General features: G+C 48.7%; 1 protein-coding gene across 1 annotated transcript in view; it reads left to right on the top strand.

Moving 5' to 3' along the window:
• SAFB (scaffold attachment factor B) overlaps nt 1-14,252 on the top strand; it is a 35,411-nt gene extending 21,159 nt beyond the window's left edge. The window contains exons 6-21 of the mRNA XM_042782768.1: nt 2,270-2,297; nt 3,236-3,755; nt 4,197-4,246; nt 5,018-5,112; nt 6,245-6,394; nt 6,490-6,572; nt 6,927-7,066; nt 7,250-7,338; nt 9,471-9,577; nt 10,524-10,814; nt 11,176-11,310; nt 11,504-11,546; nt 12,711-12,829; nt 13,221-13,321; nt 13,716-13,782; nt 14,123-14,252. Of these exons, the coding sequence (XP_042638702.1) occupies nt 2,270-2,297; nt 3,236-3,755; nt 4,197-4,246; nt 5,018-5,112; nt 6,245-6,394; nt 6,490-6,572; nt 6,927-7,066; nt 7,250-7,338; nt 9,471-9,577; nt 10,524-10,814; nt 11,176-11,310; nt 11,504-11,546; nt 12,711-12,829; nt 13,221-13,321; nt 13,716-13,782; nt 14,123-14,252 (2,148 nt within the window). The remainder of the gene's footprint in view (nt 1-2,269; nt 2,298-3,235; nt 3,756-4,196; nt 4,247-5,017; nt 5,113-6,244; nt 6,395-6,489; nt 6,573-6,926; nt 7,067-7,249; nt 7,339-9,470; nt 9,578-10,523; nt 10,815-11,175; nt 11,311-11,503; nt 11,547-12,710; nt 12,830-13,220; nt 13,322-13,715; nt 13,783-14,122) is intronic.
• Nucleotides 14,253-16,733: the final 2,481 nt, after the last annotated feature.

The following is a 16,733-nucleotide window of genomic DNA, read 5'->3' as shown; positions in this document are numbered from 1 at the left end:
AATCAAAGGTTTAAGCTATAGTTTGTATGGTAGCCCAAACTAAAACAAGTCATTGCAGGTTTTTCTTAGCAGTTTTAGAATTGGGGGGATGGGATGGGGTGGGGGTTGCTGTCCTCTTTCTGCTAAGTAGAACGTGCTTCTTGCCGAGGACTTGACTCCTTGACTTGTACTCACCTCCAAGTACTGTGGCTGCCCTGCAGCTCATGGGAAGGCCTATCTTGAGAAGTTCTTGTGCATTTCCTGGGAGAGGCAGGCCAGTCTGATCTGTGTGGATGGTGTCCCCTATACAAAGACTGTTAAGTGAAACAGCCGGGGCTGCCTCTCCCTAAGGTTGTCGGAGCACAAACGAGGAGGGGAGAGAGCTGGGCGGGCAGAGCGCTGGGAGAGGGTGCTTTGCAGGGGCTGCTCCTGCCTTTGGGGAGTTTTTCCTCACACAAAGTGCACATATTTCTCTGCTGACTTTATCATCTTGGCTATTTTACTTCCCTGTGTGTAAATACTAAATCTCAGATGAAGACGAAGGAGATGGGGCTCTCTTTCAGGTGTGATTGGGAGATGTGTTTCCTTTTACGGTTTCTGCTAGTCGGCTACCTGGATGTTAACTGGTGGAGTAAATCTGTCAGGGTGGCTGCCTGGTTTTCAGTATGAAATTTAGTGAGTAAATCCAGTATAGTCCACATTTGGCAGTGTGGACTACTGCCAGGCACGGGCAAGTAGACAATGAGAGAGCCAGAACCCCTACCTTGAAGAGGGCTCGGCCCTCCCACAAACTTGCTGAATCCCAATTCATGTGTAGCAATGATAACTTGCTCTCTGGCAACAAAGTGTCATCACTCTTCGCTGGCTCAGGAAGGAGAATCAGGCTGGGTCCTGTTCTGGGTGTCAGAGACCCACAGGTGAAAGCAGGAATGATAACCCCACTTAACTCCACTTGGAGACAGGTGAAGATTCTGCTTCTCTGCTGAACTTTCTGCCTCAGCTGACTCTTGGCTCAGTCTTCAGACCCTTCATTATGCAGCATCGCCTAGGTTCCATGGGAGGAAGGGAAGGAAAAGAAAAACCGTGAAACTGTGTCGCTTCTAGAGCTTCCCATGATACCATGTCATGTTCTAGTGGCAGGAGTATGTAATTTTAACAGATATATAAAAAGTATAAATATCCTGTAGGGCATGGTGCTGGTCACCAGTAATGCTGCCTCCCACCTACTGTGTGCCCTTGAGCAAGTTACTGAGTCATTCTGCCACAGTTCGCTAATCTGTGTTTTTGAAAGGATGATTCTAAAGTGCCAACCTCCTAGGTTATCTGATGATTCCATAACTTAATGTATGTGAAGTCCTTACATTTGTGCCTGGAACCGCCTTAAGTGTTAATCAGTGTTGGCTCTTACTCCAGAAGAATGCCACTCCCTTGTTTGTGTAGGGAACATAGGAGCCTGGGGACCTGCTGGAGTTTAGGTGAGAGAGAGTTAGGAGAGAAATCTTTCTAGAGATTTTCCCTAAGCTGAAAACTGAGGAGTGTGCAGGACTTGCCAGGACAGGAGCATCAGGGAGGTAGGTGGTATCGAGAGCCATTGTGGAAACCCACAGAGATACTTGTTGTGGTAGCAACAAGGTTCATGCCAGTGTAGGCAGGGATAGTAGAGCCAGATGCCACTGTACGTGGGGAAACACCATAGCTGGAGTTAATGGTGCTTGTCAGGAGGAGTTTGAGCGCTATTTAGAAGTTAGAATTGCCCTGGTGAGGTCACTGGTTGGAAGAGGGGAATGGGGAGTGGCTGTAAGTGATCCTGGAGAATGTTGAGTGACCAGGTGGCAAGGGCACCTCTGTGTAAACTAAGAGCAGTAGTCAACACCACCTGTAGACTGATACATAAACAATTAATTAACCGCTCAGTGTCAGGCACTTGTGTTGATACTAAAAGCAGGAGGGAGACACTGTCTGCTTTCTTCAAACCAGTGTAAGTCACAAGGACATGCAACCCATCAGTCCCCGTACTGTGTGATACATTCTCTAAGGGAAGTGGGATCCAGGCGCTGTGGAAACGCTGCAAAAAAGGAGACCAGTAAGCATGGGCTCAGAACCACGATAGCAAGGTGGACCGCAGTGCTGTAGGGTACTTGCCCTGAACAGGGCCTTTCTCCAGCTGCTGCTTTGTGAATTACCTAGTCTGCCTTTCAAACACTGTCTTCTCAGTTACCCTAGTTTCTAGTGTGGTAAATGATAGATTTCCCTTGTCCTGCATGGCCTTAACTTGTCTTTTTTGTTGCAGGAAATTGAAGAGCCGTCTCTGGAGCCAGGTACTGTTAAATGAAAAACTTAACACCAGGGGTTTGGAACCATTCTAGTTTTCTACCTTCTCTAATTTGAATTCTTTAATTTTATAAAGCTGCCTTATGGTAGTATACATTGTTCTAAAAGGTTACAATCCAGAACATACCAGGATCATAGAGATTGGAAACCCAGCTGTATCACCAGATCTGTGAACGTGGTTGACTGCTCATTTTATAAAATCAATCAGTGAAATGATGTGTGTCCTAACTTTTAAATCAGAAATAGGACTTAAGTGTCCACAGAAAGCCTTTGCATGCTTCTTGAGAGCGAATGCCTCTGCACCCACACAACAGATCTTGTGATACTGGTCACTAGCTTAATTTTCTGGTTTTTCGTTCAGGCAGTGCAGGTAGTTGTAGGTAGAACAGTTGTAAAACATTGAGACATACTGGATTCCCGAAGAGGAAAGAGTTTCTTCATGAGAATTCCAAACAAATACTGTGCACTTTCTGGACTGCAAATATCTCAGAGCACCACTGGAAGATATTCTGGTTTGCATATTGGATGATTCTGTTAAAAGAATTTCAAAGAAATTTGGAAATTGAGCTGTTCAGTGAATGGCAATTCATTCAGTTAAGCAACTTGGACTTTGGAAGCTAAATTTGGAAGAGTCATATATAAACGTCGACAGAATGAAGACTGTCAAGAATCAGCCAGAAGGTTTTGGGGGTTAAATCTCTGGGATGCTTGTCTCTTCCCTGTAGAATAGAGGCGTAATGCAGTAGTCGCTTGGCGTGCAGGTAGTCGAAGCAGGTAAATGTGCGTACCCTCGGGTTTTCCAATCTCTGTGTAGCTAGCCGTTCTCTTCGTGTTAGTGTGGCAGCCGTGCCAGATCCGCATTTGTGATTGCTTTATTTCCCTGGTAATTAAACCTTGTGCCATTCTATTCCTGTTAAATCCGTAGAAAATGAGAAAATACTCGACATTTTGGGGAAAACTTGTAAATCTGAGCCAGTAAAAGAAGAAGGTTCCGAGCTGGAGCAGCCATTGGCACAGGATACAAGTAGCGTGGGGCCAGACAGAAAGCTCGCGGAAGAAGAGGACCTTTTTGACAGCGCTCACCCGGAGGAGGAGCAGGAGGAGGGCGATTTAGATTTGGCCAGCGAGTCAACACACGCTCAGTGGAGCAAGGCAGACACCCTGTTAGCGGTAGTGAAAAGGGAGCCCGTGGAGCAGACAGGCGATGGTGAGAGCCCGGACTGTGAGCCCGTAGGGCTAGAGAAGCCAGTTGAGCAGAGTAGTAAAGGCCCAGAAGACGCGGACGCCTCTAGCGAGGAGGTGGCGGAGGCGGCCCAGGAAGCCCAAAGCCCTGAGCCCAGAGATAGCAAAGAAGACGTGAAGAAGCTTGATAATGAAGCTTGTAATGAAGTCCCTCCGGCTCCTAAAGAGTCCTCAACCAGTGAGGGCGCTGATCAGAAAATGAGGTTTGTTTTTTTCTCAGTTTTAGACCAGACGCTATCTCCTTTCATTGGTCACTTAATGACACACATAAGCTGTTTGTCTGCAATCGGCCAGCCAGACTGATGCAGTTGTAGTTAACTTCTAGAGAGTGTTTTATTTCTCTTTGTATTTTCAGCTGATTACATAATCCTTTTTTTTTTTTTTTTTTCTTTTTCTTTTCTCAACCTATCATGGTTGTGTTCTTTAATTCTTCCTAATTATCTTTAGTCCAGCAGAATTAATTAACTCCTGTGGGTCTGAAATCTTATGGTTAGGTCAGATTTCCAATACAAGTTTCTTGGGGTGTGATTTTTTTCAGAACTAAATTTCGGGTAGGTATGCAACCTCAGCACGTATTTTATAATTTTGAATTTGGTTTACTCTATGCATGTTCCTTCTGGAGTGACATTATGTTTTGTCTCTAGTTCTGGTGAAGATGACTCGGATACAAAACGCCTTTCCAAAGAGGAAAAGGGTAGGTTCTCAAGGTGACCTCGGTCTCTCACGACATGTTTGGTCTTGGCGGCAGCAGGGTCCTCAATTCCTCCTTGTAGGAAACAGTGTTTCTTACTCAAATGATCCCCGCAGGTCTTTCATGAAGTCTTCTCCTCTCTCTGCAGTTAATCCTGCAGGTTCCAGATGCTAGGAATAGGCCAGCACCTGAGAGATGGTAGATCATTGATCGGTGGAGGGCTCTGAGTTCTCAGCCCTGTTATTTGCAAATTCCACCACCCAGTGACAAAGACATTAAATTGAACAATACTTCTAGTTTCAGATATCTTGGGGTTTACCTAGTGTTTTGGATTTATTGACATCTTAACCCTGGATTAAAAGTCATTATTTGAGAAGTAATTCTGGCCAGAATTACTTTTTAATCAGGCTTCTGAAAGGAATAAAAATAGGGCACAGACGCAGAGGTGCACACTACAGAAAAGTACAGCCATCTGTTTACTGCTTGACAGCAGCAGTCTGACATGAGGTCATGTGGTGCCATTTGGGTGACTTTCTGAGGATACCTGAGATGGTCCTAAAAGCCCCTGACTTGCTGTTGTTACTGCCATTTCCATTGGTCCTGTCGGGCCCAGAGTGTATCCACAGAGGTCATTGGGGACAGTGGGCCTGTCCCACCCTTGCTTGGTGATGCTGGCATCAGGGGACAAGTGGGCAGTATGTCTGGTGGGAAATGGACCTTAGAGGTTCAGGATCTTGCAGGTACTGCATTGACCAGAACTTTGTTTTGCATTAGGTCGTAGCAGTTGTGGTAGAAATTTCTGGGTTAGTGGACTATCTTCTACCACCAGAGCTACAGATCTGAAGAATCTTTTCAGCAAATACGGGAAGGTAAGAGAACCAGGGCTTTTCTGGAGGAGGAGATTTGAAAGCAGTGTTGATGGCCTGAGGCTGGCCTGTCCTTGCCCAGGGGGAGGTGTGAGCTCTGCTGTCAGATGGCTTTACATCTCTCCCCTCTGCTCGCCCGCCCGGCCCCCAGGCCACCACTTAACTTTCCAAGGCTTTGTGGATCTGTTTCTGCCATCCCAAAGACTTAGCACCTAGGGAGGGCTTTAAGGCTAGCAAAGGGCAGGAGAGCAGGGGGTCACGAGACAGGAAAAACTACTGAGTGGAGCTGGATCATAGCAGCTGAGAGTGAATGAGGCCAGATCAGAGCAGCAGTATTTACCCAAGAGCTACTAAGAGGAAAATGCAGTATCATGTGGTGTGGAAATGACTGGTCACCTGCCTGGGCTTTTCCTAAAACAGGGCGGGTGGCTGGGAGCTCCCTGGCCTAGTCTCCCTAGCTGGACCCCATTCCTGATTCCCTGGAGGTCCTTAGGGTAGAATGCAGACGGCTCACAAACCCCTTTGGCTCTAAGCCTCAGCGAAACAGCAGCAGCCCACATAGGGGCTCTATCACTGCTCGCAGCAGGCATTCCCCTGAGCCACAGGGCTCCCTCCCAGAAAAGGCAGGTCCAACTTTCTGCTTCCTGGACTTGGTGGTTGATTAAATCAAGCAGCATGGAAAGGACCTGTCATGCCTGGGACATCTTGTTGACTCTTGTCATTCATAGTCAAGTGGACTTTGTCCTCCAGGGAACTTTATGCAAGCCTGGCCTAATACCCACCTTGGTCCATAGGTGTGTATTACCCCTCACGTAGCATGGTTGTCTATTTTGTATCATTTTTTCACGTTTTTCTAATGAATGGTGCAGGGATGCCCGCAGAGCTCTTCATTTTGTCTGCATTCCTCCACTTCTTCACAGTGCTGTCCTGACCCTGAGAGTAAGCTAGGGCTGTGGGCAGTAGAGAGAATGCTGTATCTGCCCCTGCTCTGCTTCAGGTGACAGGATTTCCCTGCTGGACTTCATTCCAGGGGGGACACAGCACCAACCCCCCTAGCACCCTGTGTGTTGAGTTTACAGTGTTGGGGGCTGTGTCAGCCTGGTGTGTGAACCACACTGGCTTGCTTTTCTTTGAGGTGGTGGGTGCCAAGGTGGTGACAAACGCCCGGAGTCCTGGAGCTCGCTGCTATGGTTTTGTCACCATGTCTACCGCGGAAGAGGCCACAAAGTGTATCAACCACCTGCACAAAACGGAGCTCCATGGGAAGATGATCTCGGTGGAAAAAGTAAGTGGCCTTTTTCTTCCTGGGTCCTGGCCATTGTTAGGCAGTCAGGTAGTACCTGCTTTGATTGTCTCTTTCTTCTGTCCATATGATTCCAGGCAAAAAATGAACCTGCGGGAAAGAAAACCTCCGACAAGAGAGAGGGCGAGGGGAAGAAGGAGAAGTCGAGCACCAGTGACAGGTACTACTCTTCCCGCACATCACAAGGCCCTCCTCCTCTTGTGACACTTATTCCCCAGTCAGGTTTTCCATAGATGGGCAAGGCCAAGTGCAGGTCATACCTTTCTGCACCCCATCTTTATTCTTTCACCTTTTGTTGGAGGGTTTTGGCCACCAGTCATTGGAGAGGGTTTACTTTCTGCAGTCCCTCTCCCACAGCCATTCAGACTAGGCCATGCTGGCACTTCCTGGTCCCTGCTAAGGCCAGTGAGGCTATTGCCTTGTCGTTTAGTGCTCATTTCAGGAATCTAGTTGTAGCCAGCTTGTGCCCTTGATGCCTGATCTGTCGGATCTCTGTATCTTGGTGTTATTGCAGATCTGCAAACCTCAAGAGGGATGATAAAGCCGATAAGAAAGACGACGCTAAAAAGGGTGAAGATGGAAGCGGAGAAAAGGGTAAAGATCCAGATGATCAGAAATCCGGACCCTCTGAGCGATCTAGAGCCACAAAGTCAGGTAGCCCACCAGCAGTGGCACGCGGGCCTCCCCGCATCTCTGTTCCTAGCTGGTGTGCTTTGTTGAAGGGCCGTGGTCAGTTGACAAAACAAACTAGACTTCGTTTTCCTATACGATCCTCTCTCCCCTGCTTCTTTGGTGTTTGTTGCATCTTATTTTACACTGCTTCATTTTTTCCTGTAGGAAGTCGTGGAACTGAGCGGACTGTCGTCATGGACAAGTCCAAAGGTGTGCCTGTCATCAGCGTGAAAACATCTGGGTCCAAAGAAAGAGTAAGTATCGACTTTCCTGGTGAAGGGACTTTGTGTTCTTTACTCTTCCTTATAAGTGTACATTTCTCTGCAGATTTGAGGGAAATCTTTTTTTTTTTTTTAATTTTATTTTATTTAGATTTGGGTGAAGATTTACAGAGCAAAATCACTCTCGATACAGCAGTTCACATATACTTTGTCTCATGTCATTGACCACAATTTACCACAATGCAACAGCTCCCCTCCAATTTCCTCCCCAAGGTACCACTTCCCAGTGTCCATCCCTCCATACTCTACTGCCCCCTAAGCTGTCTCCCTGTGCATAAGGTGCCCTTCCTTCTCCCATGATTGTTCTCTCAAGGGCATGTGTCCACTTGAGGTAAATGTTCAACTCACATACCTGTACTTTGCTTGGCTGGAAACCACAGGTGTGGTCTCATTTCCAGACCTGAAGGGTAGCTAGGGGCCATAGTCTCAGTGGTTCCACCAGGCTCTATTGGACCAGCAAACCTGGTCCCAAACATCCCCCCTTGAGGGAATTCTTGAGCTTTATTTGATAAATGCTTTCTGCATTTTCAAAAATGTAGGAATCTGGACTTTAGAGAATTGGAAAGTGTTTTAAAGCCTCCCCGTCATACTTCGCTCTGATGGTAATTGCTGCTTTTATTCTCTGAAGCTGGTATTTTTTTTTAAGTTCGGTTATGGGGGTGATGACAGCGTACAGTAGTCCACCCTGCTGTATTATTCTCACTGCCTGCCTGGAAAGTTCTAGCCAGCTCTCCATTTCTCCTTCCTCAACCCAGCCCACACAGGAACCTCCATGAGAGACCCCAGCCAGCCCGTCTAGCCTACACACTAAGCCAGGTGCTCACCTTGCCTGGTGCCCCACTCTGTAACCCTGTCACTGCCTCCCACTACTTGCTGTCAGCAACTTAACACTTCACTCAGCCTGCCATTACATGGACTGTTACTGATTTTCCTAAGTTCACTTTCTGACCGCCTTACAAGAATGGACACGGAGGCCAGGGGTCCCCAAGACGGCCATGGTTGACATCCCTCTAGCAGCACGTGAAGGACTTAGCATATAGTGGTGCTCATGGCGAGAGTTGCCACCCTGGCACAGAAGGTGGTGGGGCACACGGGCAGGGTCTGGGAAGATCCAGTTGGAGGCTCCCTCATGCATGCTCCTTTCCATGAAAGTCACAGAGCAATGAACATGACACCGGGTGCACACAGAATTTCTTCCAGGGGGCCCATTAGTGACCCGATACCTGGATTTACCTTGGGATCTGGTCACATAGGCTCCCTCTATCTGACAAAACTCCCAGCTTGCAGGGAGGGAAACAGGTGTCCACACAGCAGAGACTCGGGGATCTATCCTTACCATTTACTGGTGACTAGCAACACACCCAGGGCCATGTTCCAGTCCTCAGGCCTCCTATATTTGTGCAAATGTTTTAGTATGTTGTAGTATTTTGCCGTTATTTTAAAACCTATGATTGGAGAATGGACAGATGAAAGTGTGGGTACCGGGCTAAATATAATAGGTCGATATCGTAGACTTGGCTGAGGTCAGGGCACCAGGAAATTATCAGATGTGCCAGAAGCAACCCCAGGCACTGGCTGCATGTTTAATTATGAAGGAAGAGAACAAAAGTAAGGAATTTGTTTTGAATGCTGGAGATAAGTATACTCAGTAGATCATATTTCAGCTTCAAATGTTGCTGGAGTTCTGTGACTTAAAATTACGATGAACAAAACCCACAGTTTCTTGAGGACAGCCCAGATGAGTACCAGTAGGCATCTTGTTATTTGATGGCTTTAAGAGTCGTCATCTGTGATCCTCTCATTCATTGCCCAGACATAGACATACCTGGTCTGCCTTCCAGGCTGGGTAGTTAAGTGCACACCTGCTAACCAGAAGGTTGGCAGTTCAAACCCACCCAGGGGGTCCCTCAGAAGAAAGGGCTGGCAGTCTGCTTCTGTGAAAGGTCACAGATTTAAAACCATATGGAGCAAATTTCTGTTTGACACAAATGTGGTCACTATGAGTTGGAATTAACTTCATGGCGATTGATTTGGTTTGTTGTTTTCTGTTTCTTCTTTTAACTTTTTAATGTTCTCTGGTAATTTAATGTTCTCTGGTAAACTAGGCTTCCAAGAGCCAAGATCGCAAATCGGCTAGCAGAGAGAAGCGGTCCGTTGTGTCTTTTGATAAAGTCAAAGAGCCTCGCAAGTCCAGAGACTCAGAGTCCCGTAGGTGAGTCGGGGTCCACAGGTTTGGTTGTTTCCCTCGACTCTTGTTATAACCATGCCCTCTGTGCAGGGAGTACTGTTAGAAACCATTTTTTGTTGGTACAAGTATACATCTAAACGTTTACTGGTAGTTGCACAGATGAAGAGATGAAGGATAAAGCCTGGAAGGAAATGGACCAAAATTGGGAAGGTTTCCAGGCAGTAGGCCTGGTGTTGGGTTACCTGAATTACATGCATCATTGAAAGATTCCAGTTCTAGTGCACTAGACCCATTTCAAGAAGCCCTACTAAACAAAAAGTTGATGATTTAACTCTACCAGCTGTTCTATGGGAGATAGATAACAGTCAGCTTCTGTAAAGATTACAGTTTTTGAAACACTACAGGCGCCTCTACTCTTTCCTCAGTCAGAATTGAGTCCACAGAATTGGGTTTGGTTTGGACTTGGCTTCTATAGAGATTGACAGCCTTGGAAACTATGGGGCAGTTCTACTCTGTCCTCTTGGATCACTGAGTTGTAATCGTCCCAACCGCAATGGGTGAGCTCTTGTCTCATGACTTACTGGAATAGTGTGGTTTGGGAAGCAGCAGGTCTGATATTGACTTCCTTGTGGTGAAATGTGTTCTGTTCCCTGTTGTGAGTTGTCTGTTTCATGAACTCAGATGTTGAACTTGATAAAGAAGCTTGGGAAACAAGGCCTTGTTCATATTGTAGCTGCTGCTCTCTACTCCCTGGCCAGGCAGCACTGAGCCGCCTTCCCAGGTTTCCAACAGTTGCTGACTGCTTCCTCCTTTCAGCTGGCTTGGCCTCATGCCACCTTGGCACATGTGGTCATGTGGTGGAAGGTCAGCCCACAGGACGCAGTTCAGCAGTGCTCAGTGGGGCCAGAGCCGTGGCCCCAAGGTCCCTGGGCCACCTGGCGCCCACCTAGCTGCTGCCCTTGTCCTGCAGGGTGCGTGAGCGCAGCGAGCGAGAGCAGCGCATGCAGGCCCAGTGGGAGCGGGAGGAGCGGGAGCGGCTGGAGATTGCCCGCGAGAAGCTGGCCTTCCAGCGGCAGCGTCTGGAGCGTGAGCGCTGGGAGCGTGAACGGCTGGAGCGCGAGCGCATGCACGTGGAGCACGAGCGCAGGAAGGAGCAGGAGCGCATCCACCGCGAGCGCGAGGAGCTGCGGCGCCAGCAGGAGCTGCGCTACGAGCAGGAGCGGCGGCCTGCCGTGCGGCGGCCCTATGACGTGGATGGCCGGTGAGCCCACTTCTTCTAGAATAATTTAGTCATGTCCTCTTAGCACAAGATTGTTCCTTAAGAGCCGGGTGTGCACATGGTGGCTGCTGCGTCACTGATCCAAACTCCTCTCCAGCTAGTGGGGGCGTGGCAAAGCAGGACATCGAGTCATTTTGTCGCCTGGGCTGGAGCAGATCTCCCATCCCCTCCCAGCTTTTCTTGGTCGGTGTCGTTCACTCCAGTCCCCTTTCCGTTCTGTGAGGTGACAAGGACTGGAGTGTGTGTCTAGGGTTGGTTCATCATCTCCCGCAGATCTGATTTGTCTGCCAGGAGAAATACCCTCGACCCTTTCTTTAAAATACGCACATGCTCCTCACAGGAGAGATGACTCCTATTGGCCGGAAGCCAAGCGAGCTGCTCTGGATGACCGCTACCATTCTGACTTCAGCCGCCAGGAGCGCTTCCACGATTTTGACCATCGGGATCGTGGCCGCTACCCGGACCACTCAGTGGACAGGTCAGTCTATGCCTGACAGCCCTGCCTGTGAAGGGTAGTATCTTATTCTGTTTCATTCTGAACATATGACAACTCAGTATGGCCTTTGTAGGCTCCGTTTGGGAAAGGTTATTTTCCTTTTGGGGCTAATCAACCTGTCTATAACGCAAGCCTCTCCTGTGCCTTACATCTGAATTTAAATGACCTTTTTCAGGAGAGAAGGCTCAAGGTCAATGATGGGAGACCGAGAAGGACAGGTAAGTCAGGCTACAGTTGTAGCCACATCTTCCTGTAGAATTGATTGTCCTCCCTTCCACATGCCCTTTCTCTTTCCCTTTTGGTCTTCGAGGAAATGTGCTTGCAAGATTAGAATCGGATGATTTGTGTTGGATCTTGGTTGTCTAAGTAGAAGCCTCTTGGATCCTGACCCCTAGGTTTTGTGTGCCGCCTTAGTTACTAACTGCACTGCTGTATAACCACGAGAGTCTCCTGGTGCAGTTTGCCTGGCTCTGTTGAACAGCACCCACTGTGATCCCAAACGACCACTGTGTGTGTCCCAGGGATTGAAAGTAAGGTTGCACTTGCTCACCCAGTGCCCGGTTTGGCCCTGGAACAGCTCATGTCTGGCCCACGTTCCTAAGTCATAAGTGCTGCCTTGAAATGTCAGATGGTGATACCTGACCATCTGGAAAACAGAAAAGTGGAAGGCACCCCGAGCACCAGGGCCTTGTCACTGGTTGGCTGAACAGAGAATGGCTGGATCCATTTTCAAATCCAGGCAGGGAGAGAGAGGCGGGCCTTCAGTTGCAGCAGTGGCCCGTGTCATCTGGCAGCTTTATTTTTCAGTCTGTACTCTGTCCAAGTTTGTGTTTAAGCTGTGGGCAATAAACAAAAGAGCATTATCTGATTCTTAAATTTCTCTTCCCCAAAAAGAGTCTTAAATTCATGAACTATAATTTTTTTTTCTTTAATTGTGATTTGGGTGAAAGTTTACAGACCAAATTCACTTTACATACAGTAGTTCACACACACGGTCTCGTGACATCGACTACAGTTTACCCCGTTGTCATGGTGCCATCACGGAGACCCTTCACCGCTGAGTCTGGGTCTTCTCCTTAGGCTGACTCTCAGCCCTGATCTCTTTCCTCTGCTCCAGGGTGATCTTGAGTACCGTTTTCTCTCAGGCTGTGAGCCCAGGGAGTGGCCTTTCTGGTCTGCTGACTGTGTTGTGAGATGAAATGCCCTGTGAGAGACAGGACTTACCTGCACAGAGGACAGTGTGCAGAGTGTGTGTCGGCACTTTGTGGGCCCATGCACAAGTTTGCTTGAGTTTATTGTTGCTGTAGTCATTACATTGTCTGAAAGGCCCTGGGGCCCAGGCCTCGATTCGAAGCTTGCTTTCTGCTCTCTTTCATGGTCAGCACTACCCCGAGCGTCATGGAGGACCAGAGCGCCATGGCCGGGACTCCCGCGACGGGTGGGGTGGCTACGGCTCAGACAAGAGGATGAGTGAAGGCAGGGGGCTGCCTCCCCCTCCCAGGTTTGTGTCTATCCTCCATGCTGCAGGGTCGGCTTTATACCACACTCCCAGTCAGCTGAAAGGGTTAGTTGAGTGGCGCACACATTTATCAGGATAGGATTGTCCCAGTTGTCCAGGTTTCATTTGTGCTCCTTTCTTTGGGGGACTAGAAACTGTCAAGGAATTCCATGCAGATCACCCCTGTGAGTCTCTTGTCTGCCTTGAGACACAGCGGAGCAGAGTGTGGCATCCCCGTACCACAAGCCAAGGACCTGGTATAGGGAAAGGAGTGGCGGGCCGGCGCCGTAGAGGGTTAACATACACTGTCTCCTTTAAGTCCTCCCCTGTTGTTACAATGAAACCGCAAGATGAGGGCAATCCAAATCAGAGATGTCTGTCTTCCAAGGGGCAGACGTGACTGGGGGGACCATGGCCGAAGACTGGAGGATGACCGTGCATGGCAGGGTGGTGCCGAGGGAGGCATGATGGACAGGGACCACAAGAGGTGGCAAGGTAAGGAGCTAGTTCTTCCAGGTAGCAGATACCTGTCCCGAGAAGCCTCTAGAAGGATAGAGGTGGCATTTGTTCAAGGTCATCCTTCTGCTGGTCTTCCAGCTTCACGAGGGCAGGGTGGTCACACTGCCTCATCTGCCCACCACTCCCAGAGCTCATTCATGATACTGGTGGAGCAGTGAGCAGAGGGCCAGGCCACAGACATGGTACTCTGGGTGTCTGCCCATCCATCCAACCCCACACTGTGACTTGGGGACAAGCCACATGTGGGCGATACTCAGGCCTCAGGCCCCCAAATGGCATCTCCTGAGGGGCACTTGAGTGGGCTCCACCCGTGTTGCTGTGCTGCAGACCCCGCCGGTGCCCAGTGTGAAAGGCCTCTCTTGTTTTCCAGGTGGAGAGAGAAGCATGTCTGGCCACTCTGGGCCAGGCCACATGATGAGCCGGGGAGGGATGTCGGGGTAAGGTGCTGTCACTGGCGCGTAGTCTTTCCCTCGATGCTTCACCTCTCCACCTTTACCTGTCTCTTCTTTGCATGTTGGCTTCACTTGGTGAAGGTTTAAAAACAGTCAAGTCTTTTCCAACCAGTACTGCCTTCCCCTTCCCTGTGATGGATGGTCCTTCCTGTGTCATGCTCCTCAAACGGGTGTGAGCCTGTCTCCTGAGGGCGCTGCTCCAGAGCCCAGAAGAGTCCCTGCCCTTGGGCAGGCGTGCCCATCCCAATGAACGTGTGCAGTTTGGGACAGGTTGTCTGCACAGTGGGAGGGCTTCATGGACAAAAGACTCTGAATTTGTTCCTAGGCGGGGCAGCTTTGCCCCCAGTGGAGCCTCCCGGGGCCATGTGATGCCACGCGGCGGAATGCAAGGAGGATTTGGAGGCCAGACCCGAGGGAACAGACCTAACGAAGCCCGCTTCACTCGCCGCTACTAACGCTTTCCAACCCTGTGTCCCCGCCCATGGCCACCAGATTCTGTTCTGTTAGGAGTCCTCTTAAACTGTGTAAAAATAAAATTTTTTTTTTATCCGCTACCATATTGTAGCTCAATACAATGTGAATTGGGGTTTCGCTTTGTTTTGTTTTTGGTTTTTGTAATAAATGTGTTTCTGTTCACATACCTTTGGTTTAAAGTGTCATCTCTTTTTTTATTGCCGTGTCTTTTAAGTGAATCTTGATGCCAAACAGTGCTGAACCATGACTCTTCGGTGAAAATAAGAAGCCCATTGCCATGAGGTCATTTCTGACTCATGGTGACCCCACCCTCACAGCAGAATAGAGCTGCTCCCCAGGGTTAAGCTCCACAGGCTTAAGTCTTAAGTCTTCTTTCACAGTGCCAGTGGGTGGGTTCAAAGCGCCACTGGTAGTCATCCAGAATAAGCTAGCTGCTCCCCAGGGGGCCTTTCGTTTTTGAAAGCAGAGGTTGAAAGGACGCTTGAGATTGCTAGCAGCAGTTTGTGGGCAGTACAGCCCTTCCCAGCCTCAGGGTGCAGCAGGCTGCAGCACACTGCCACCGCTGGTCCCTCTACTTTGAGGCCGTTGACCCTTAGCTGCCCTTGCTGCCCGTCCTCTGCCTCCACACAGGGCACCTCCAGCTTCGTGGTGAGCAGCAAGTGTGCATGGCCACTCATGCCAAGCAGATCCTGCTTTCTCCGTGAAATGTGGCTGGGAAACATTGCTCGTGAGACTAAGGCAGCTGGCGCCCAGAGCTGCCTCCAGACAGACGTCACTGTTACACGACCACCAGCAAGAGTCGTGGGAACCTGCAGCCCTACTAGCTCTAGGGCCAGAAAAAGTAAAAAATTCCCATTCATAGCACCCTTCTTAGAAGAGTAGAACTGCCTCATAGGGATTCCAGGTCTGTAAACCTCAGAAGCATACTGCCTCAACTCTGTCCCACAGAGCGACTACTGGGTTAGAACAACCGACCTTTTGGTTAGCAGCCAAATGGGTTAACCACTGTACCATCAGAGCTCTTTGGGGACAGAGAAGGAGGGGTTATTCACCAGGCACCCATTTGAGTCTTTGGAATTTTATCCAATTGCATGAATAACCTATTTTCAACGTGTCTTTTAGTTGTGTATGTATATCAGTACTGCTTGTTAAAACACCATATGCTGGAAAACCACTGAAGGATGTCAAGATGTTACAGGGTTTTATTCCAGGCCAGGTTACAAGAGAGATTTTATTTACAAAACTAACCCTACTCTGTGTTTTTTTTTTTTTTTTTTTTTTTCATAACACTCACAGTCTCTGTGTCAGTACACAGAGAGCCTTGGTGGAATAGTTGCTGTCCAGCACTCAGCTGCTAACCAAAAGCTGGTGGTTCAAACCCACCCAGTGGCTCTGTGGGAAAAAGACCTAGCAATCTGCTCCCCTAAAGATGACAGCCTAGAAAACACTACTGAGCAGTTCTCTGTCGAAGTGTCATTTTGAATGGAAAATCTGCTCAGCGGACCTAACAACACAGCGACTTCATTCTTCCATACTGGGTGCTTCCTGTTGTAAGACTTGTATGCAACCAATCACATGTTGATGGACGTTTAAATGCTGCAGTCTCCCTGTGCTCTCATCTTTCCTTGTTCTGTTGTTCATGTCAAAAAAACAAAACACATTTCCCTGTTGTGCTTGAAGCTAATGAGCACTCCTGCCTCCGCCTGTGGGAGTTGACTTCCATGGGAGTCAATGTTTATTTGAGAAAACTGGGTCCTACTCATTTGGATATTTTCATACCATCTCTTTATTCAGAGCATAAAATGTAGTTCCTCTGCGGCCAGCGTGGCAATGTGTGTGTGTTTTACGGAACAGTTGATCACTCGTCAGTGGTTCATGTCCTGTGCAGTGTGGGTGTCGTTGGATTTGTCCTTTTTTATGAGGTGGCAGGGAACCTGTCTGAATTGTGTCCGAATGTTTGATGGAAGGCAGGACTTGGAAGTGACAAGCTTGGCCATCTGGCTGAGACTTTAAGCACGATAAAAGGGCACATGGTTTCTCCTTGCTGATTGTAGTGAAATATGAGGAAAGAACTGCAAAATGAAAACCAAAACCAAACGCACTGCCATCAGGTTAGGTACGACTCATAGCGACCTCTCCTTGGGTTTCCAAGGGGGCATCTCTACAGAAGTAGATTGCCCAGTCTTCCTTCCGAGGAGTGGCTGATGGCTTTGAACCACCAGCCTTCTGGTTAGCAGTCAAATGCCTTAGGCACTACACCACCAAAACCTAAAGATTTAGAAAAGACTATTGTACAAACGAAAAAAATGTGGCCTAGAACTTTCCCCAAGGTCTTGGCTACACAATCTCTCATTAGCGATCAGGCCTGTGACCGGTGGATCTCATCAGGGCCCCAGCTGACGGGGGTCATCTTAGACTGAGGGGCATGACAGGGCGAAAGCCACAGCCTGGAAAAGCTGCCA

The sequence above is a fragment of the Orycteropus afer genome, unplaced genomic scaffold (assembly GCF_000298275.1).
Source record: "Orycteropus afer afer isolate SDZICR_OR568_19922 unplaced genomic scaffold, OryAfe1.0 scaffold00461, whole genome shotgun sequence".
NCBI lineage: Eukaryota > Metazoa > Chordata > Mammalia > Tubulidentata > Orycteropodidae > Orycteropus > Orycteropus afer.
This window is presented reverse-complemented; position numbering and strand designations above follow the sequence as displayed.